Genomic DNA, 18,465 nt, shown 5'->3' with positions numbered 1-18,465 from the left:
GGGTGCTTCCCTGTCTGCCTGCCAGTTACACCTGTTCTGGTCCGGCTCTGGTCTGAAGAAGTGGGTCTGTCCCACGAAAGCTCATCGCCTAATAAATTATTTTGCTAGTCTTTAAAGTGCTACTTGACTGCTTTTTGTTTTGATAGTGTATAGCCCAGCCCGGCTCCCCCTCTGTTACTGTTAGGGAGGGTTTTATAATTTTGCAGATTTTTATTTTGTAATGCCTCAGTTTTAGCTTTTCAGCCTTTAATTTCTTTTTTTCTGTATGTTGAGGGTACCGAGTATTGTCACCGCTTGGTCTGTTCTGTGACTTTTCTGATCATTCCACCATTGGACCACTTCTGCTTCAGAGCTGGCTGCCTTTTTAACTACAGCCTGCCCGCTTTTTACGAATTTGTACTCCAGGTATTCCCGTGGGCTGACTTTCGCCTCCCCCTTAGATGCCATGGCTTTTACGCACCGCAACTGCTTATTGTGTTGAGGATGTACGTCTCCCCCTTGCACTCTGGTCGCAGACCCCACAGCTGGCAGCCTTATGGGGGATGTCCGTCTCCCCCTTACACACTGCCGTTTTGATTCACACAGTTACCCACCTTATTGGGGACTTGTACTATTCCAGGGTATGTACCTGATGGCGGGTGCTCGGTCAGGACTTGCAGTGTTACGTGCGGTGAGGAAGTGGGGCCACCGGTTTGCGCTGCCTGCTGCTTGAGTACCCAGCCAGTTCTGGGCTTAACTCACAACCAGTTACTTGCTGGTGGCTTGTCCAAATCCTCTGTAATGCACCCCTAATTAAACGGTATATCTAGCCCTCTTGTGCTCGTCCCACTTCCCGCGTGGTTCCCTTTGTGAGCCTGTGCTTGGGTTACACGCATCCAGGTTCCTTGACGTTTGAATTTTTAAAAGCGGGTGCAGGACGTGTCTGAGGGCGCACGAGAGTTCTGGCCCTAGCCCAAGGAGATGGTAAATGAAAACATACTCGCCTTGCGTTGGATTTCAGTCTCTGGCTGCCAGTCCATTCACAAACGTGGATCCCATCCTCATCGCTGTTCTGAAGTAGCACAAGTGTGGCTCCGTGTAGATTCCAGCGCAAGGCCTTCATTGTGCACAGCTGGCGGAGTGTCACTTCGCCGGTGAGGGTCCCTGAGACCGACAAACGGCTGATTACAATGAATTATATAGGGCACCAATGGGCGTCGGGAAGCAAAGGGGACGGGCATTTCCCAAGAGCCCCGGACAGATGCTACCAGCAAGACACTGAGTACAAATAAGCCAATTAGCTAAGAGATCACCTAAGTGCTCTGCCCATGGCTCAGGTTTACATGTGAATACAAACGTTTTATCCCTGAAGATTTCTCTTGTAGAAGATAGATTCCAATTCCTACTCTGTAGGACTGTCAGGTAACAGCTTGTGGGAGGTGTTCCTGGAGATACATTCCTGTATGGTCTTGACACACCAAGGAGCAAATAAGTAATACGTGTGTCGGTACAGTTATAAATGCTGCCCCCCTTTGTGGAGTCAGATTGGCATCTCTGAAGGGCAGACTCCATCAGTCATGTTGACGTGTTAGACCTTTCCTTGACCTGGGCTGAGGGAGACTTGTTATCTTTCTTTCGTCCACCCAAGACCAGACTCGCAGGCTGTGATGGGGTTCAGGGGTCCCCCTGCACTGCACCCCGTCCGCTGGCAGGAGAGACTCTCACTCAGCAGGTACAACAGCAGGTTTATTAGGCAACAGATGTCCAGTTTCTCACAGAAGCAACAGCATAGCAGCCAGAGACAGTCCTTCCAACCCGTCCTGGGGAGAAGACCCCGAGGGGTGCCCCTCTGGGGTGTAGCTTCCCCCTCCTCAGGCTGGCTGCCTTCCAGCTCTCCCTTCTCCTCGCCTCTAACTGCCGCCCCCGATTCAAAACCCAGCTCAGCTCCTCCCTGCTCTTTGTTCAGGCAGAGGTGTCACCTGCCAGTTGTAGCCCCAGGGTCATCCTTAGCCACTGGGAGCTGCTGCTTGCCTCGGACATCCAGCCTGACTCACACATGCACTTCCCCCACTCCATTACACAGGCCCCTTCCAATGAATTACAATGCTATAATTCAAGATAAGCCCCAGTTACTGCTTTCACACTGGAGGTTTGTACTACGCAACGACAGTGAACTTTTGTGAAGATGGGCCGTGCCTGGCTCACTTTGAGCGAAAGGGCTGGGGCCTGTTTCGTGTAACTTTTGCTCAAAATTCTTTGACATAAGGCTGTAGCCAAAATCCAACATACTGTGTGAGCAGGATCTTGGCCCTTCACCCTTGCACACTCTGCCTGCTGCCACTCACGGGCTCAGCTGGAGTCTCGCCTGGCCCCAGGGCCTTGACGAGGGCCTGTGAGCTGCCAGGGATGCTCGGTGGTGCTGCCTGCAGGAGCGAAAGGCCCTGCGACCTAAACATGCCTCCCCTTAGAGGACATGGTGGGGTGGGGGACCCCTGCCATCCTGTGCCCTGTGGGGGACATGTCACAGGGAGGCCCAGCCCCTCCTTCCTGGAGCATGACTCCGGGGCTCTGGCTGCCCAGCTCAGTGGTCCTGGGCTGCCCCATTCCTGGGCTCCTTTGGGATTGGCAGGAGGGAGCTTGATTACTGCCATGGGGGGAGGTGGGCATAGCAGAGCGTGGGCTGGCGGGAGGGCAGCGCTGGGAGAGAGCCGAGCACGGCAGCTGTTACTGGCTGCCCTCCAGCAGCAGCTCCGGTCCCCAGGCTGATGTTCCTGTGCTCCCTCGGCAGGTGTGGGCCAGTCCAGTCCCTCCAGTGGCCCTGTGGCCCAGGACGACGGCTCCAGCTCCCCTGCCGATGCCTCAGATGAAATCATGGATCGCTTGGTGCAGTCTGTGACTCACAGCACCACCCCACGGCCCGGAGCCGCCAAGGAGCGCAAGAGGTCCCGCATCAGCAGGAAGTCCCGTAAGTGCCTGTCCTGGGCCAGGACCAGGACCAGCCCTGCTGCGGCACCACTCAGCTGGGCAGGGGGGCCTCTGCCAGCCACTGCAGACACTGGGGAACAGCTGGAATGGCCCCCAGCTGCTCTTCTCTGCCAGGCGTGTGGGAGGCGGAGCCAGAAGCTGTGCCTGGCATAGTGCCCTGGCAGGGGCAGGCTGGGGCTCACTGCAGCCCCCGGCTGGCTGGTGCTGGCGGGGCTGCGCAGGCTGCCTTCCGCTGTTCCTGCAGAGCGCGGCGTCTGGGCTGGCCCCGAGCCTGCAGAGCGGGGGTGGGACTCGGCTGCCAGGCTGGGCAGAGCATTTGGCCATGTCCTAGAGCGGTGGCCGTTCGGCTCAGGTGCCCGGGGGGGTGCCCTGTGGGCCCTGTGCCCTTCTGGCCACACCCCCTAATTCCTGCCTGTCTCTCCAGTGAGGCGGACCCTGAAGAGTGGCCTGAGCGATGAGCTGGTGCAGGCACTGGGCCTGGTGCGGGCCCCTGGCGTGGAAGTGTGACCGCTGCCCGGGGCTGCGGAAGGAGCCTGCCCGGAGCCTGCGAAGCCCTGCTTGCTCCGGCGAGCAAGGCTGTGACCACACCGAGCAGGAGCCACGCCTGCCCAGGACCGCGCTCGGTGGCCTGGAGGAAGGCACTCAGAGGGCAGGGCCTATGTGGGAGGGTGGGCGCCTCAGCCCCCGACCCTGGGGCTAGCGCCTCAGCTCAGCTAACATCACTGTCCTGCCAGCTCCTCAGCTTCTCCTGCTGGTGCTACTCCCTTGCCAGTGGCTGCTGCTTCCTCCCCGCCACCCGTCCATCCCTGCTGCATGCAGGGACTCTGCAGCCTTCCAGCCCTTTGCTGCTAGCTGGCGAGTGGGACGTATGCCGGGGATTAGTTCGGCTGGGCCCTGCAAGGTGTCACTGGCTGCGGCAGAGGCTTGGCCATGGCTGGGCTGCACAGCCCTGCGATCACAGCAGCTCCCATCCCCTGGCCGGCTGCTCCTTGGCTTTGCCTCCAGCTCTGCCTGGCTTTCCCAGTAAGCCTCCAGAATCCAGGACTGCTCTGAGACGCCCCAGCCCCATTAGGGCGTGAGTAGCATCTCCCTGACGGCTGGGCCCTGCCTGGCTGCTGCTGATGGGTGGGCTCAGCGTGTGCTGCTGTGGGGCGGCAGGCTGGGGTTTGCACGCTGACCCCTTGTGGGGAGCTGAGGGGTGTGCACTGAGCTGCCCTCCCCGATGCTGGGGCTGCGGGGGCCGCCGTGGTCGCGGGGGAAGGTACCCACCAGACTGAATAAAAGCAGCTGCTGTTCACTGCCCATCTCAGCTGTGTCTGGAGTCGTCTGAGCCCCGCTCTCCTGTCTTTGGCACCTCCTGCCTGGCTGGCTCTGCGCCTGTCCCCACGGGGCCTGGGTTTGGGGCTGGCCAGCTGCACCGGTTTGGGGCACTGGCACCTGCCCTCTCCCTGGGCCCCGCTCCCCTTTCAGCCCCGGGCTGGTTGGTGAGGTGCAGGGCGGGCAGGCACTGAGCTAAAGTAGGCGGGGAAGGCAGGCGAAGGGGAGTGAGCTCCAGCGGTGTCTGCTCCCAGCCAGGTGTGTGCAGCCCTGGCCCGCAGCGGGGTGGGAGGGAGGCTCATATCCTGGCCCCCTTTGAATGGTGCTGCTGGGCCCGTCCGTCCCTCCAGGCCCGGAGCTGGCCCTGTCCCCGTCCCCATTCCCCCGGCCGGCGGGGAGCTCTCGCCGTGGCCCCGCACACGCTGCGCCTCCCTGGAGAGCTGCGGGCAGGACCCGGGTTGCGCTTGGCTGCGCGGGCGCTGCCACTGGGGTCCCTTCTGGTCTCGTCTGAGCTGCCGCTGCTGCGATCGCGGGTCACCAGCCGGGCTGCCCCGGCAGCCAGGGAGCCCTGCGCCGCCTCGGTGAAGAGAGGGGCCGGGGCCAGAGCCGGGACAGCACCAAGCCAGCACACGTGGCTCGTAATGGGGAGCTGAGTGGGGGCACCCGGCCTCGGCGAGTCCTCGTTCCAGCTGCCGGGGAAATTCGGGTGCTGCCCCCGGGTGTGGTGCTGTGACAGGGCCGTGCGCGGGGACCCTGCTCTGTAGGTCAGAATCCGCTCCTGGGCAGGTTGTCTCCCCCTCTTCCCCAGCCCTTCAGCCCGAGGGCTGGCTTGGGCAGATGCTGAGGGCCGCGGTCGTGGCCGGGGACCTGCTCCTAGCAAGAGCAGCAGGCCTGGGGGAAAGGCTCTTGGACAAGTGGCCTTTTCCCCTCCCTACTCCGCCCACAGCTCCCGCGCTTTCCCCTCACACAGACCCACGCGAGTGTGGTCTCCCGCCAGGCTGTCTCCAGCTGGCACGGTGACGCAGGCTGGGTTCCCTCACCCTGCTCTAGTCACAGTGACTTGCTGACCCAAGAATTAGTGCAGCCAACTTGGGGTCATTGCTCATTCTGGTGCTACCACAGAATTGCTCCTAGGCCGAAATCTGGTGGGCACGTAAGTGTCAGCGATTCTGACAATTTCATTTACTAGATGTCCACAGAATATAGTCACAGCCAAAAAGAGAGAGATTTGGTGCCTTAAGGGCCGGCTTCCTAACAGTAAAAGCAGCCATGAACAAAGTGGCGGGGGAGGAAGCATTTAAATGTGCAAAGGTGAATTTAAGAATGTTTTATTAGATGCAGAAACCAACCAACTTCCCCTGTCACTGGCCAGCACTCACAAAAGAGGCTTTTCCATTAATAAAAGCAGTCACAGTTAAGAGGGAAGGTGAAGGCGGCAATAAAATATACATAAAACACCTGGGGAAGCTGGTAACTGCTGACAAGTATTCAGGGGTAAGAAATTGAGACAATTGAAGAGGGAAGCTAAAGGTATCAGTGACTAGTCTGTGGTAGTAGGAGCAAGGCAGAGAGTTTCAGGAGCACCTGAATGACTTAGGAGCCAGAAGTTGGGTTATTAGGGACTGGAGATGGTGTTTTCAGCTGGAAGGGTCTGGAGCAGCAATGCTGTGTCCTACCATGAGAAGCAGCAGGCGTGCTCCCTGCCAAAGCTCCTTGCCACCAGTTGCCAGCTGGGGAGCTGTTGGTGAATGGTGTTCCTCCAGCGTTCCTCAGGCAGGTCGCCTGCAGCTCAGCACACCCAGGAAGGACTCGGGAGAGGAACCAGTGACCGGCACAGCTCTCTTTGCCCCACCTTGGCTTCCTTCAGACATGGGCCAGGAGCTCAATGGATCCATGGCTCCACATTCTCTTCTCAGCCCCAGAGGTGGTCGCTTCGTTGGAGGGGGAAGGGACAGGCAGGAAAAAGCGGGGAAGGTCTAGGGACTTGCTTTAGAAAGAGCCTCTGAAGTTGTTTCCACTACGGCTGCTGGCATCATCTCACCTGCTGTTTTCTAGGCAGGCAGGGCTGGCAAAGGGAAGCGGGAGCGTCTCTGTGGTGCTGGGGGCAGCTCCTGGGTGCCGTCACAAGCCCAGGATGTTTCCCCCCAGTCTCCCCTTTGGTGGTGGCCCTGAGCCCAAAGTGGAGACTGCCCTGCCCTGCCCTGCCCTGGCACATGGGAGGCGGTTCAGGACCGGCTCCAGCAAACCCAAGCAGAGAACTTGGTGAATGGTAGCCAAGAACCGGTGCTGCCTGGTCCCCCTATTCATCACTGCCTGGTGAAGGCTGATCTCTGTGCCCTTGTGTGGTGCCCACCTGGCCTGGCACTGGCAGGGCCTCGTGGGGGAGCAAGCCCTGGTTTGTGCTGGTTTCCTGGCCCGGCTCTCACCCTGGGAGCGTTGAAGGTGCTTTTGTGTCTAGACCTGTTTTGTTTCCCCACTGTCAGCATGAGGCTGGCTTGGCTTGGGCACTGTTACTGCCCTTGGCTCCTTGTCTGCCCTGTGGTGCCTCTGGGTGTAAGATGCTCCTTCCAGAGGAGAAACCAGCTGCTTGCCCTGTAGTGTGCCCAGGAGGTGTGTGTCTTGGAGCCAGCAGGTGAGAGGCAGGTGCCAGCCCTTGCCGGAGGGGCCCTGCTTGGTTCCCCCAGTTTGGCGCTGCCGGACCTCCACTGATCCCCTGAACATCATCACCTCAGCAAAGTCAAGCACAGGGCCTCCTGGCTCATGGCCTCGTGCATGCCAGGGCACGTCCTCCACCTAGCCCCCCGGCTGGCCTGCGATGCTCCGGGATGCAACCCCAAGTCACAACTGCCCTAGTGCTGTGAAGCCCAGCCCAGACGCCAGCAGGTACGTGGGCCGGTCCCACCCTGAGTGGCTGTGTGCAGCACAGCCCTGGCACCACTCCTGCAACCCAACTGCCCCACCCAGGTCTCCACCAGCCTCAGTCGCTCCCTGGGGGGTGATCTGCGCACATCCCTAGCCCTGATCTTTCCCCAGGCCGTCTTCCCAAATACGTCCAGCCCTCACCTGCTGCACTTGGTGGAGGTCTGAACTTGGCTGCTCCCTCTACAGGAACAGCGCTTCAGCCACAGACCACCGCCCTGGGGTTCGTGCACTCTTACAAAGCACTGCCTTGGTTGGTAGCCAAAAGTAACACGTTTATTAAACAAAGGTCCTAGCTTAGGTGCCCCCCCGTCCCCACACGCCCTCCTCTCTGTTCACCCCAGGGGGCTGCATCTTGCATTCCTTGGAAGGATCCCTGGTCAAGTGCGGGGCGGAGGAGGGGCTCGGCCAAGTCTGCCATCCAGCTATGTAAAAGCAGCGGGTCTGCAGCTTTGCACCCAGTTGACTCGGCCTCCCTCTCCTGCTGGTTTGCAGCCCCTGTCCTAGCCTGGTAGATGGCCACGTTCCCACAGCTGGTTCAGAGCTGTGCCTGCACAGCCTCTTCTCCTTGTGGCCACTGGAGATCTCCTGTCTGCTCCAGATGGCAGCATCTGGTTCTTGGTCAGCCAGGCAGTTGTCCGTAAGGATGCAGAGCTCCTGGGTGTGCTCCCCGAGATGGGACAGTCAGGAAAAGGCATTTCAGAAGGTTGCAGGTCTTTCAGTCCATGTGGGCACTGGGCAGCAGGATCAGAGCAGTGGGTGCCAGGCATCGTGGGACAGCACCTGGAGAACTGTTAGGGTCATAATAGGTAAGACGGTATCTACCTTTTGTGATGGACTGGAGGGGGTGCATGTGAGACTCAGGCTGGATGTGTGTGTGACAGGCAGAGCAGCTCCCAGCAGCTAGGGATGACCCCTGGGGCTCTACCCTAAGCTGGCAGGTAACACCTCTGACCTGAATGCAGAGCAGGGAGGAGCCAAGCAGGGTTTGAAGCAGAGACGGCAGTTAGAAGCTGGGGGAGAGGGAGCTGGAAGGCAGCCAGCCTGGCGAGGTGGGAAGCTACACCCCAGAGGGGCCCCCCTCGGGCTCCTCTCCCCAGGACGGGTTGGAATGACTGTCTCTGCCGGCTGTACTGACACCTTTGTGAGAAACTGGGCCTCTGTCGCCTGATAAACTCCCTGTTCTACTGGCTGAGTGAGAGTCACTCATGTCGGCGGCTGGGGTGCAGTGCATGGGGACCCCTGAACCCCATCGCACCTTTTCATTGACCTCAGTGCATCGAACAGCCCAATGCAGCCTGGGGAGCTGGAGTCACTAATGGCGCTGAACTTGGCAGCACCAAATTTCTGTGTAGCCACATGCACGAGGATGATGCAGGGCAGCTCCCACCCACAGCTTGGTTGTGCGGACCAGGCCTCTCCCTCCGCCGGAGCAAAGCTGCAGTGTTGTCTCTGGAGCTCACCGTGCCTGGGAAAAGCCCAAGGGGTGTTGCTAGATTCTCCTGTTTGGGGGGCAGCAGGAGCTGCGCCGTTCATTCTGCATTACGTGAGAGGGTGATGTTTTGTGGGGCACCGTGGGAGCACCTTGAGAGAGCCACAAAGAGACACCGCGGGGGTGAGGGATGGAATCGACAAACGCCACACCAGCTGGGACGCCAGGAGCCTGGTTTGTGCAATGCTTACAGCTGGCACATGTTGGAAGAAAGTCCAGACACTGTGCATGAAGCAAGCAGGAGGGTTTATTGCACACAGTGCTGGTGGAGTGCCACTTCGCCCATCAGGACTCAGTGGAGCACTGCCAGACAATAGGTTACAATTGATTATATAGATTATTGGTGAGCGGGGGGAACTACAGCATGGATGTCACCCACGCCCGGATAGGTCCTAGCAGCAAGACCATATGAGCACAAGATGAAGACTTAGAGGTGATTTAATAGCAGCCTTCAATTTCCTGAAGGGGAGCTCTAAAGAGGAGGGTGAGAGACTGTTCTCAGTGGTGTCAGATGGCAGAACAAGGAGTAATGGTCTGAAGTTGAAGAGGGAGATGTGGAGGTTGGATATTAGGAAAAACTACTTCACCAGGCAGGTGGTGAAGCATTAGAATGTGTTGCCTAGAGAGGTGGTGGATTCTCCATCCCTTGAGGTTTTTAAGTCCCAGCTGGACAAGGTCCTGGCTGGGATGATTTAGTGGGGGTTGATCCTGCTTGAAGCAGGGGGCTGGACTAGGTGACCTCCTGAGGTCCCTTCCAGCCCTGTGATTCTGTGAATTTAAATCCTCCTAGGCATCGTTCAGTCTGCGTAGACTATGGATCGCGCCCTTCGTAACTCCATTTAAGATCGTCATTTGCAGCATTGACTGTGACTGTGGAGGCCCACACGAGAGTGACAGTCCTTGCTACATCTGCTGCTGGGGCGGGGGTATCCGTTATAGCCAACGTTATAAGTATACCTGCTCTGGGATTTCTTTCTTGATAATCGGGGGAATATCCGAGGTTAGTAGAACTGAAATTAGAACTATTCATAAACACAGGGTCCAATCGAAATGGAGCCTCATTAGCAGAGGGTACTTTATTAGTACAAACTATGCATTCAGTGGCGTTGACTAAAACCGCGAATGCAGCTGCCCATAATTCAACAGTATTGGTGGAGTTTCGTGCTGCTGATTTCCATATGGGATTGCCACACCCAACGTGGATTAGGCCGACCTGTCATAAAACAAATTAGGCTCAGAAAATTATCTTAGCCATATGGTTAGATTATTTGCTGCCAATTATCTTCTGCTAAGCTAATTGTGATGCACCAGCACTTCCCCTTTGTGCTGTAAGTAGGTTACCCAAAAAGTATTAGGGTATTGGGCCTGTCGTATTATCTTTCCCTCCTCTGGGATTGGTCCCTTCAACTGGGGTATATGAACCCATACTAACTCTTCCACCGCAAACTTTCCTTGCCACGGCTGTGGGATTTTGGGTTGCAAATCTGGCCACCTTGATGTTTGCTGGTTTAAATTAATAAGTACCTTTTGGCAAAATTAAATCCCATCCCTTATAACCTTTTCCTTTGTTTTCTGTTTTAATTCCTAATTTCAGTACCCCTATTTTTCGTTCTACTACCCCATTGCTTTGCGGATGGTATTCTAAATGAACATGATGTTTAATGTTATGAAATGTAAGCCACTGTTCTGATTGGCATGTGGTGAACGGTGGTCCCCCATCCGTTTGAATTTCTGTGGGTATTCCCCAATGTGCCACTGCCTTTTCAAGGCCTCCTATTACCTCCTTGGCTGTTGTCCTTCGTGAGGGCAAGACCCATGTTTGTCTGCTTCCCAGATCAACTATTACCAGCCCCTTGGGGTATTGACGGGCTCCTTCTAATGGTCCCATTAGATCAACCTGCCAAACCGTTCCCGGTTTGAACTGTTCAGCAGCGAAAACACCTTTGTTGTGGGTGATCGTCCCCATGGACTTTTCTGATTGACACTGTGATGGGGTTCAGGGGTCCACATGCACTGCACCCCGTCCGCTGGCAGGAGTGATTCTCACTCAGCAGGTACAGCAGGAGGTTTATTAGGCAACAGATGCCCAGTTTCTCACAGAAGCATCAGTACAGCAGTCAGAGACAGTCATTCCAACCCATCCTGGGGAGAGAAGCCCGAGGGGTGCCCCTGTGGGGTGTAGCTTCCCCCTCTCCAGGCTGGCTCCTTCCAGCTCCCTCTTCCCTCCAGCCTCTAACCACAGCCCCCGATTCAAAAACAGCTCGGCTCCACCCTCCTCTTTGTTCAGGGCAGAGGTGTTACCTGCCAGCCTGGGTTATAGCCCCAGGGTCATCCTTAGCCACCGGGAGCTGCTCTTCTTGTCTCTCACATCCAACCTGACTCACACATGCACCCCCCGCCCCCGCCCACGCCATCACGGACACACAAAATGCTGCCGTCCTGCATGTTCCCAAATGTTCAGTGGTATTTCCGTTTTCCCCACTATCTCCCACTGGTATCAGTGATAGTTCTTTCTAGCCCCATAGTGTCCCCATTCGTTATGTAACCAATTTGCTAACCATTGCACTGCCTCCACTGAAACCTTATTAGCCCCATTGCGATGGGTTGTTGTGCCTGTTCGTCCACAAATTTATGAGCCCAGAGGGTATCCGCCCTATGGGACCGTATATGCACTATATAGGCTCGGTGATACCTTTCCCTAATGCTTTGTAATACTTTTTGCCACCTGTCTCGATTTAAATCTGCAGTTCCCTTACCCGTAGCTATAAGGATGATGTAGTGTGCATCAACTCCCATAATTAACCCCTACTTTGGTGAATGCTTCTCCAAGGTGTGTTCTACACCCATAACAAAATGCCTCAGCTTCTGTGTGTTGAGCTCTGTGCTTGAAAGGCAATGCTTTGACCTCTACGACTTCACACTTTACACAGTACATTGCCGCTCTATCCTGTCCTCCCTTTTTGCTCCCATCTGTAACTATCCAGGGTTGCCCTACTGCTTCGCAAAACACGGGGTGGGTAGTTATAGCCTCCATTTCATTAATCTGATCCTTAAGCTCCCAATTTCCCCAAAAATATTGGGCCTGTGTTGTTAGTTGTGCCCAGGTGCGCAGGATCCCGGAAAAATCCAGGGCAGGCAGTCTGGTGTAATCCATTTTAACGCAGTTATTAAAGGAGCTTCTGTAATTCCTACGTGCCCCTTTGACCAGAATTGCAAGTGTGCAAGTCCCAACAACAGCTTCCCTAGCGGCTCATAGTTTCATTCTGACCCATTTATGCTCCATTGCTCCAAATGTATTATCTTGCCCCTTTGAGTTATCCTGGTTAAAAAATGGTCTGCGGTCCACGCCAGCCATATAGTTATGGGAATCTCCTGTTCCACCCTGGTTAGAGTTAACGGCTGGTTACTAACTTCAATAAGTTCTGTCAACGCCTCTGAATCCTCTGTGGTCCAATAAAATGGGTGTTTCTTAGTGACCTTTTTCTGGAATAACCTAATTGCCCAATTAATTTCTAAGGGGAGAAACTGTCGAATATAGTTTAATTCTCCGAAGATTTGTTGTACTTGTTGTTTACTCTCAGGATGCTTATTTTCCCACTCCTTTAATCATCTGTCCTTTCCTTCCCTTGACCTAATGCCCTTGTAGTCTATTTTTAGGCCTAGGAAAGAGAAGTCAGTTCCAACTTCCTTTAACGACTATCTTCACTGACCTGCCATCCATCGAGGTTTAACTGTTGATATACCTTATTTAGAAGCCTTTGTGTAGTTTCCCTCTCCTCTCCAGCAACTAAGATGTCATCTACGTAATTTAACACAACCGTTCCCGGTTCCTCCTTTATCTTACTTAAAGTCTCCGTCAACTTTAAACTGCACACTGCTGGAGAGTTAACATAGCCTTGAGGGCAAACTTTCCATTTATATATTTTCCCTGACACTGAAAAGTTTAAGATGCCTTGATCATCCCTTAGGGGGACTTGAAAAAAACATGTCCTTAAGATCAATACTCGCCCCCTATCTCAGTTTCTTAGACTGTAACATCTTCCAGAGTTCCGGCAAGGTATACGGTGTTGTAAATTGTACCCTTTCTACTCATGTATTAGCCTGTCTGTAATCCACCACGAGCTGGTACCCGTCGCCGCTCGGCTTCCTTATTCCCCACCCGGGAGACAGAAACTTTGACTCTGGTACTAACTCTATTTTTTGTTCTGACAGCAATTTCTTTAATAAAGTTCTTATATGCCCTTTCCCTTCCTCTGGGGTAGGAATTGGTTTGAACTTCCATGGGGTCCCATTAACTACTTTTGGACTCTGCACCGAAGCACTTTCTAACTTTACCGGTAAGGCCTGCCATATTAATGTCTTCAGGCCCAGTCGTCGAATCTCATTTACCCCTAGTAAATTTTCATGCCCTGTAATAGCTTTAATCTTATAAAGTTTATTACCCCTTTTAACCTTAACCATAGTCATTTCTGTGGCTTTTACTTTGTGTAATCCCTGGACCCATAATTTTTTCCCTAACTTAGTGTGTGGGACAGATGACTTAATTACCAAAACCTGTACACCCATATCTAACAAAAATCTGATTGCTTCCCCTTCTATATGTATTTTAGTATAGGGCCTTAAGACTCGATTAAACTTGGTTACTTCAGATACAGCCCTGTCTGAAGCAACCCCTAATTGTTTTTTGCCTTGTCGTCCGCCCCATACTTCCCCTTCTCATTTTCTCCGTAAGGGACAAAACCCTTCAATTTTTGCCAAGGTGAATTGCTCCTCCGGACTCAATTTTCGCAGTTCACTTCTTGTAAAATTGCTGTTATTCAGCAAGAACCCAAATACTGCCCTTTCAAGGGGCAAAAACTTTCGCTCTCCCTCTCCTTGCTTTCGGTTCTACCTGATCTCACTCGCTGCTAGGACTTTTGTTTCCCCTGTGCTTGTTGGAAACTTGAGCTTGCCCATGACTGTAAACAAGGTACCCAAAGGACGCCCAACTACTGTCTGCAGCCACATGAGATCTCCTGCTGTAACCCCTGCTGCCTCACCGGCCCCTTCAACAGCTACTGCATTAACGGGTACTTGAGACGGGTCTCCCAAAAACAAATAAGGGCGAGGATTGCTAGCCTGAGCTGCTGTTAGTCCTTAGGGGTATTGGCGAGCTTGCCACATGATAAACGACATGCCAGCAATGGTATTTATCAGCTCCTCCTCAGTCCTAATTGATCCCAACGGTATGTTAAACATTTGTAACGTGTCTTCTGTCGTCAAGGAGATGACAGCTGGGACGGTAATGGGCCATTGGGTGTTATCCTCTACCTCCCGGCTATTCGCGGCACTCCCCAGCCATCGGGAGTTTTGCACTAAATATCTAGCCTCTTCTTTATCTACTAGATCCAACCCAAACTGTAATACTAACCGACCCAACCATTGGGGCAATGGTTCACCTGGTTTTCTGCTAGTGCTGTCTAACAACTCTTTCCATTCCCCCAGGGTACAGGTCCTTAACACAATCTTAGTAGTTGTTCCCCCGGTTTGATCATGCTCTGTTCGCGTGACTGCTATAGGAAATGCTCGTACTACTCCCGTCCCTTCATCCATGGTCTGCTTGCGTTCCCCTTTTCCTATGCTACTCAGTCCTTCCCCCTTTTCCTCCAGCTGCCTGAGATCTGGATACAACGTCGGGGCTGAGGGGACCACTGACTCAATCACCTCTGGGGGTACGGGGGCGGGGTGGCTGTCTCGGAGGAGCTGACTCCCCCAGCTGAGCGCCCCCCTTCTCTACTTTCCCTAGTTCTCCCAGTTTTTCCTTCGGAGCAGATGTCTTTTCCTGTCCCCTGACCAACAACCTAGCCAATCCTTCTGACATGTCTAGGGTGCATAACAACTTAACAAATTTCTCTGCCACAAATTTTAACAATCGCCTCGGGTCATGATCATCCGCTTTTACTTTGAGCTATTCTCACTTCCCAACACTCTTCGGCTGTCTCTACCAACAACCTATGCTCTTGTCCCCCATCTCCCAAGGCATATTTCGGAAACCACGGGTTCTTTTATTTTTTAGCTTTCTCTACACATCCTAACAACACTTTATAAGCATGCATCTGATTCTGCTTGGGATCCAGCGGTTTCTGTATCCCTTCCAACTGCAACTGCTTCTTTTCCTCCCTGGGATAAAACCTCGACCCTGGGTGTTTTCTTAAGACACAAGCCAGTCCCTCAACTGACACTGTCATAGTATACTTTCTGTCATCCCCCTCATCAAACAGACATACACCAAGTCCCTCTTGTCCGCCCTGCTCGGTTTCCAATTGATGGAACTGAGCATGATAAAATAACTCCTCAGGGTTTGACTTCCTCCCTGTTGACTCCCACGGGCATCCACGTCCCAAGGGATAAGACCCTTGACATCCTGTCTGTGACGCCATGATGATGTGCCGACCTATTCCAGGTCCCGTGGGTGCGCGTGGGGTTTGATACAGCGGGGGGGGAGGGGGTGGATGGCCCGGGACCAACCACCCCACCGCTATAGCAGCCTTATATAGTGTAGCAGCAATATGTGATTCAGTGTATCTACTTTAAAACCTGGGTTTCCACAGTGTTATGAGTACCAGGAACAATAACACTCCAATTGTGAACACCACAATGCCCTGTGGCCGTTCTAAGTCCCAATAATTCTCTACACAGCCCCAGCTAGTCCAGCTAGTGGTATTTACTGATAATGACTGATTCATTTATTTGTAACTACAACTACTTAACACTTGTCTTATATATATTTGGCATAGGCTAAACACTAGGTTACATATAGCTGTATATAATTACATGTGACTTACCAATAACATCCAATGCTCCCACATCTCACCAACAACTACATTACAGCGGCCCTTCAAGTCAGAGATACTACTTGGTTGGGACCTTTTATGGTGGTGACGTCCGGGTGATCAGGCCGGGGTCTGCTGTCTGGACTGGAAGTTGCTGGCCTCCGCCTAGTGTCCAGGAGCCCACACCCTTGTCCCTGCTAAATCACCTTTTATACTATTTCTTAATTGGGGGTTCAAGACCTGGCCAATTAAAGCGTTTGTTACCTAATTTGGGCTTTCTATCCTCCCGGCCTGTCAGAACATGTTACAAGATTTCCTCTGTCCTTGGTCATTTTCTGAACCTCCCCCCAGGACCCTCTGATATTGCACAACCAAGATGTTCTCTTTGGGGGGCTTCCAGCTACTTGCCCCAGCTGTTCTCTTTGGGGACTTACTATCTACTTGTCAGGATGTCCTCTTTGGGGACTTTCCAACTACTTGTCAACTTTCTGATTTCTTTCTCCTGGCCTGGCTTCAGACCTTCCTGCCATTGTATGATAGCTTTCCAAGATGGAGTGTATGGTCATTCTGCCTTGCGAGTGAGGCCGGCCACCAGGTGCTTGTGCTCCCACAAGCCCAAAGTCCTTGCATGCTTTGGAGAACTCATCCAGCAGTTTTTGAAGCTGGCCTTCTGTGTGCGTCACTATAGCAGCATTGTCTGCGAACAGCACGTCTCTAATGAGCACTTCCCGCACCTTAGACTTAGCCTTCAGCCTTGCAAGATTAAACAGTTTCCTGTCAGATCTTGTGTGCAAAAAGATGCCCTCTCTTGAGGGTCCAAAGGCGTGCTTCAGGAGGAGTGCGAAGAAGATCCCGAACAATGTCGGAGCAAGGACGCATCCTTGTTTGACGCTGCTCCTGATGCTGATGGCATCCGATGATGAGTCATCATATTGGATGGTGCCTCTTGTGTCTTCATGGAAAGACTGGATCATCTTGAGTAGCTGTGGTGGACAACCTATCTTGTGGAGCAATTTAAACAGTCCATCCCTACTGACCAAATTGAAAGCCTTGGTCAGGTCGATGAAGGCGACAGAGTGGCTTCCTCTGCTCCCTGCATTTCTCCTGCAGCTGCCTCAGGGAGAAGATTATGTCAATGGTAGATCTCTCAGCGCAGAATCTGCACTGTGATTTGGGATACACCCTCTCAGCAATCTTCTGGAGTCTGAGGATGACACGAGCGAACAATTTACCAGTGATGCTTAGGAGGGAGATTCCACAGTAATTGTTGCAGTCACTTCTGTCTCCTTTGTTCTTATACAAGGTTACAATGCTGGCATCCCACATGTCCTATGGAACCTCTCCCTCTCTCCAGCACAGGCATAGCAGCTCATGTAGGGGTTCCAGGAGTGTGTCCAAAGCACACTTGATTACCTCTGGTGGTATACCATCCTGGCCTGGAGCCTTTCCTACTGTAGTGCTGTCAATGGCTTTCTTCAATTCGACCACAATTGGTTCCTGGTCCAGCTCGTCCATGACTGACAGGAGCTCGACAGCGTTGAGGGCTGTATCAACCACAGTGTTCTCACATGAGTACAGCTCGGAGTAGTGCTCAACCCATCACTCCATCTGTTTGGCTTTGTCAGTGATAACTTCACCAGATTTGGATTTCAGAGGTGCCGTCTTGTTCTGGATGGATCCCATTGCCTTATTTATGCCCTTGTACATTCCCCTGAGATTACCAGAGTCAGCACAGGTCTGGATACTGCTGCATAGCTTAAGCCAGTAGTTGTTGGCACAGCACCTGGCTGTCTGCTGTACTATTTTTGTGGTTACTCTGAGTGTTTGCTGGATACTCTGACTCCGGTGAGTGGTTATACTACAGAAGTGCAGCGCGCTTCTTTTCAGTGACTGAAATCATCTCATCAGAGTTCGCTTCAAACCAGTCGTTTGTGTTTCCAGCTCTTCTTCCAAACACCGACAAGGCCATACTGTAGATTGTGTCCCTCACATGCTGCCATCTGGATGTCGCATCAGCACCCCCAGGGCTGCTGCGCAGATTCTCCTCAAGGGTCTCTCTGAACATTTCGGCTTTTTCTGAGTTTGCCGTCTTTCTGGCATCAATGCGGGGCCTTCCAGTTGGTTTAGAATGGTGCAGCTTCTTGGGTCTCATCTTGAGCTTGGAGCAGACTAGCGAATGATCTGTATCACAGTCAGCATATGGTAGCTGCGCGTCAGGAGGACATTTTTGAGGTTGTGACCTCTGGTGATGACCAAGTCTAATTGGTGCCAGTGTTTCAAGCGTGGGTGTCTCCATGACACTCTGTGCTGTGGCTTGGTTTGGAAAAATGTGTTTGTGATGCACAGATTGTGGTATGTGCAAAGTTCGAAGAGATGCTGTCCGTTGTCATTCATTTTTCCACACCGAAGTGACCTAGGCAAGAGGGCCATGAGTCACGATTGGCTCCAACACTTGCATTGAAGTCACCCAAAAGGTACAACTGGTCACAAGCAGGTATTTGCACTATGGTGGCACTGAGCTCATCGTAGAACTTGTCCTTTGCTTCTGGTGTGGCATTCAGGGTTGGAGCGTAAGCGCTGATCAGGTGGATGGGACCGGCACAGGTTTAAAGTTGGACCTGAAGGAGTCTTTCTGATCCGCCCGTGACTAGTTCCACCATTTGCAGAAGGGTGTTTCTGATGGCAAAGCCGACACCATGCTCCCTGGGTTCCTCTTGGGCTTTGCCCTGCCAGAAAAAGGTGTAGTCCTTTTCCTTTAGGGATCCCAAAGCTTTGAGTCACGTCTCCTGCAAAGTGGCGATGTCAACTTGGAGCCTCTTCAGTTCCTCGTTGATGACAGCGGTCTTCCGGGTGTTGCTGATGTCCTGAAGATCTTTCAGTCAAACCGGTCAGCGTGGTCTGTACATTCCAACAAGCAAGCTTGAAACTTTGATTTCCTTTTCTTAACAGTTTTCTTATTGG

At 53.3% G+C, this 18,465-nt stretch overlaps 1 protein-coding gene across 5 annotated transcripts in view; it reads left to right on the top strand.

Annotated features, from left to right (window-relative positions):
- FHOD1 (formin homology 2 domain containing 1) overlaps positions 1 to 4,266 on the top strand; it is a 68,390-nt gene extending 64,124 nt beyond the window's left edge. For all 5 annotated transcript variants that reach the window (XM_075009249.1, XM_075009248.1, XM_075009247.1 and 2 more), the window contains 2 exons: positions 2,768 to 2,944; positions 3,389 to 4,266. In XM_075009249.1, the coding sequence (XP_074865350.1) occupies positions 2,768 to 2,944; positions 3,389 to 3,471 (260 nt within the window). In that variant the 3' untranslated portion in view covers positions 3,472 to 4,266. The remainder of the gene's footprint in view (positions 1 to 2,767; positions 2,945 to 3,388) is intronic.
- Positions 4,267 to 18,465: the final 14,199 nt, after the last annotated feature.

Source organism: Carettochelys insculpta, chromosome 14 (genome assembly GCF_033958435.1).
Source record: "Carettochelys insculpta isolate YL-2023 chromosome 14, ASM3395843v1, whole genome shotgun sequence".
Lineage (NCBI taxonomy): Eukaryota > Metazoa > Chordata > Testudines > Carettochelyidae > Carettochelys > Carettochelys insculpta.
This window is presented reverse-complemented; position numbering and strand designations above follow the sequence as displayed.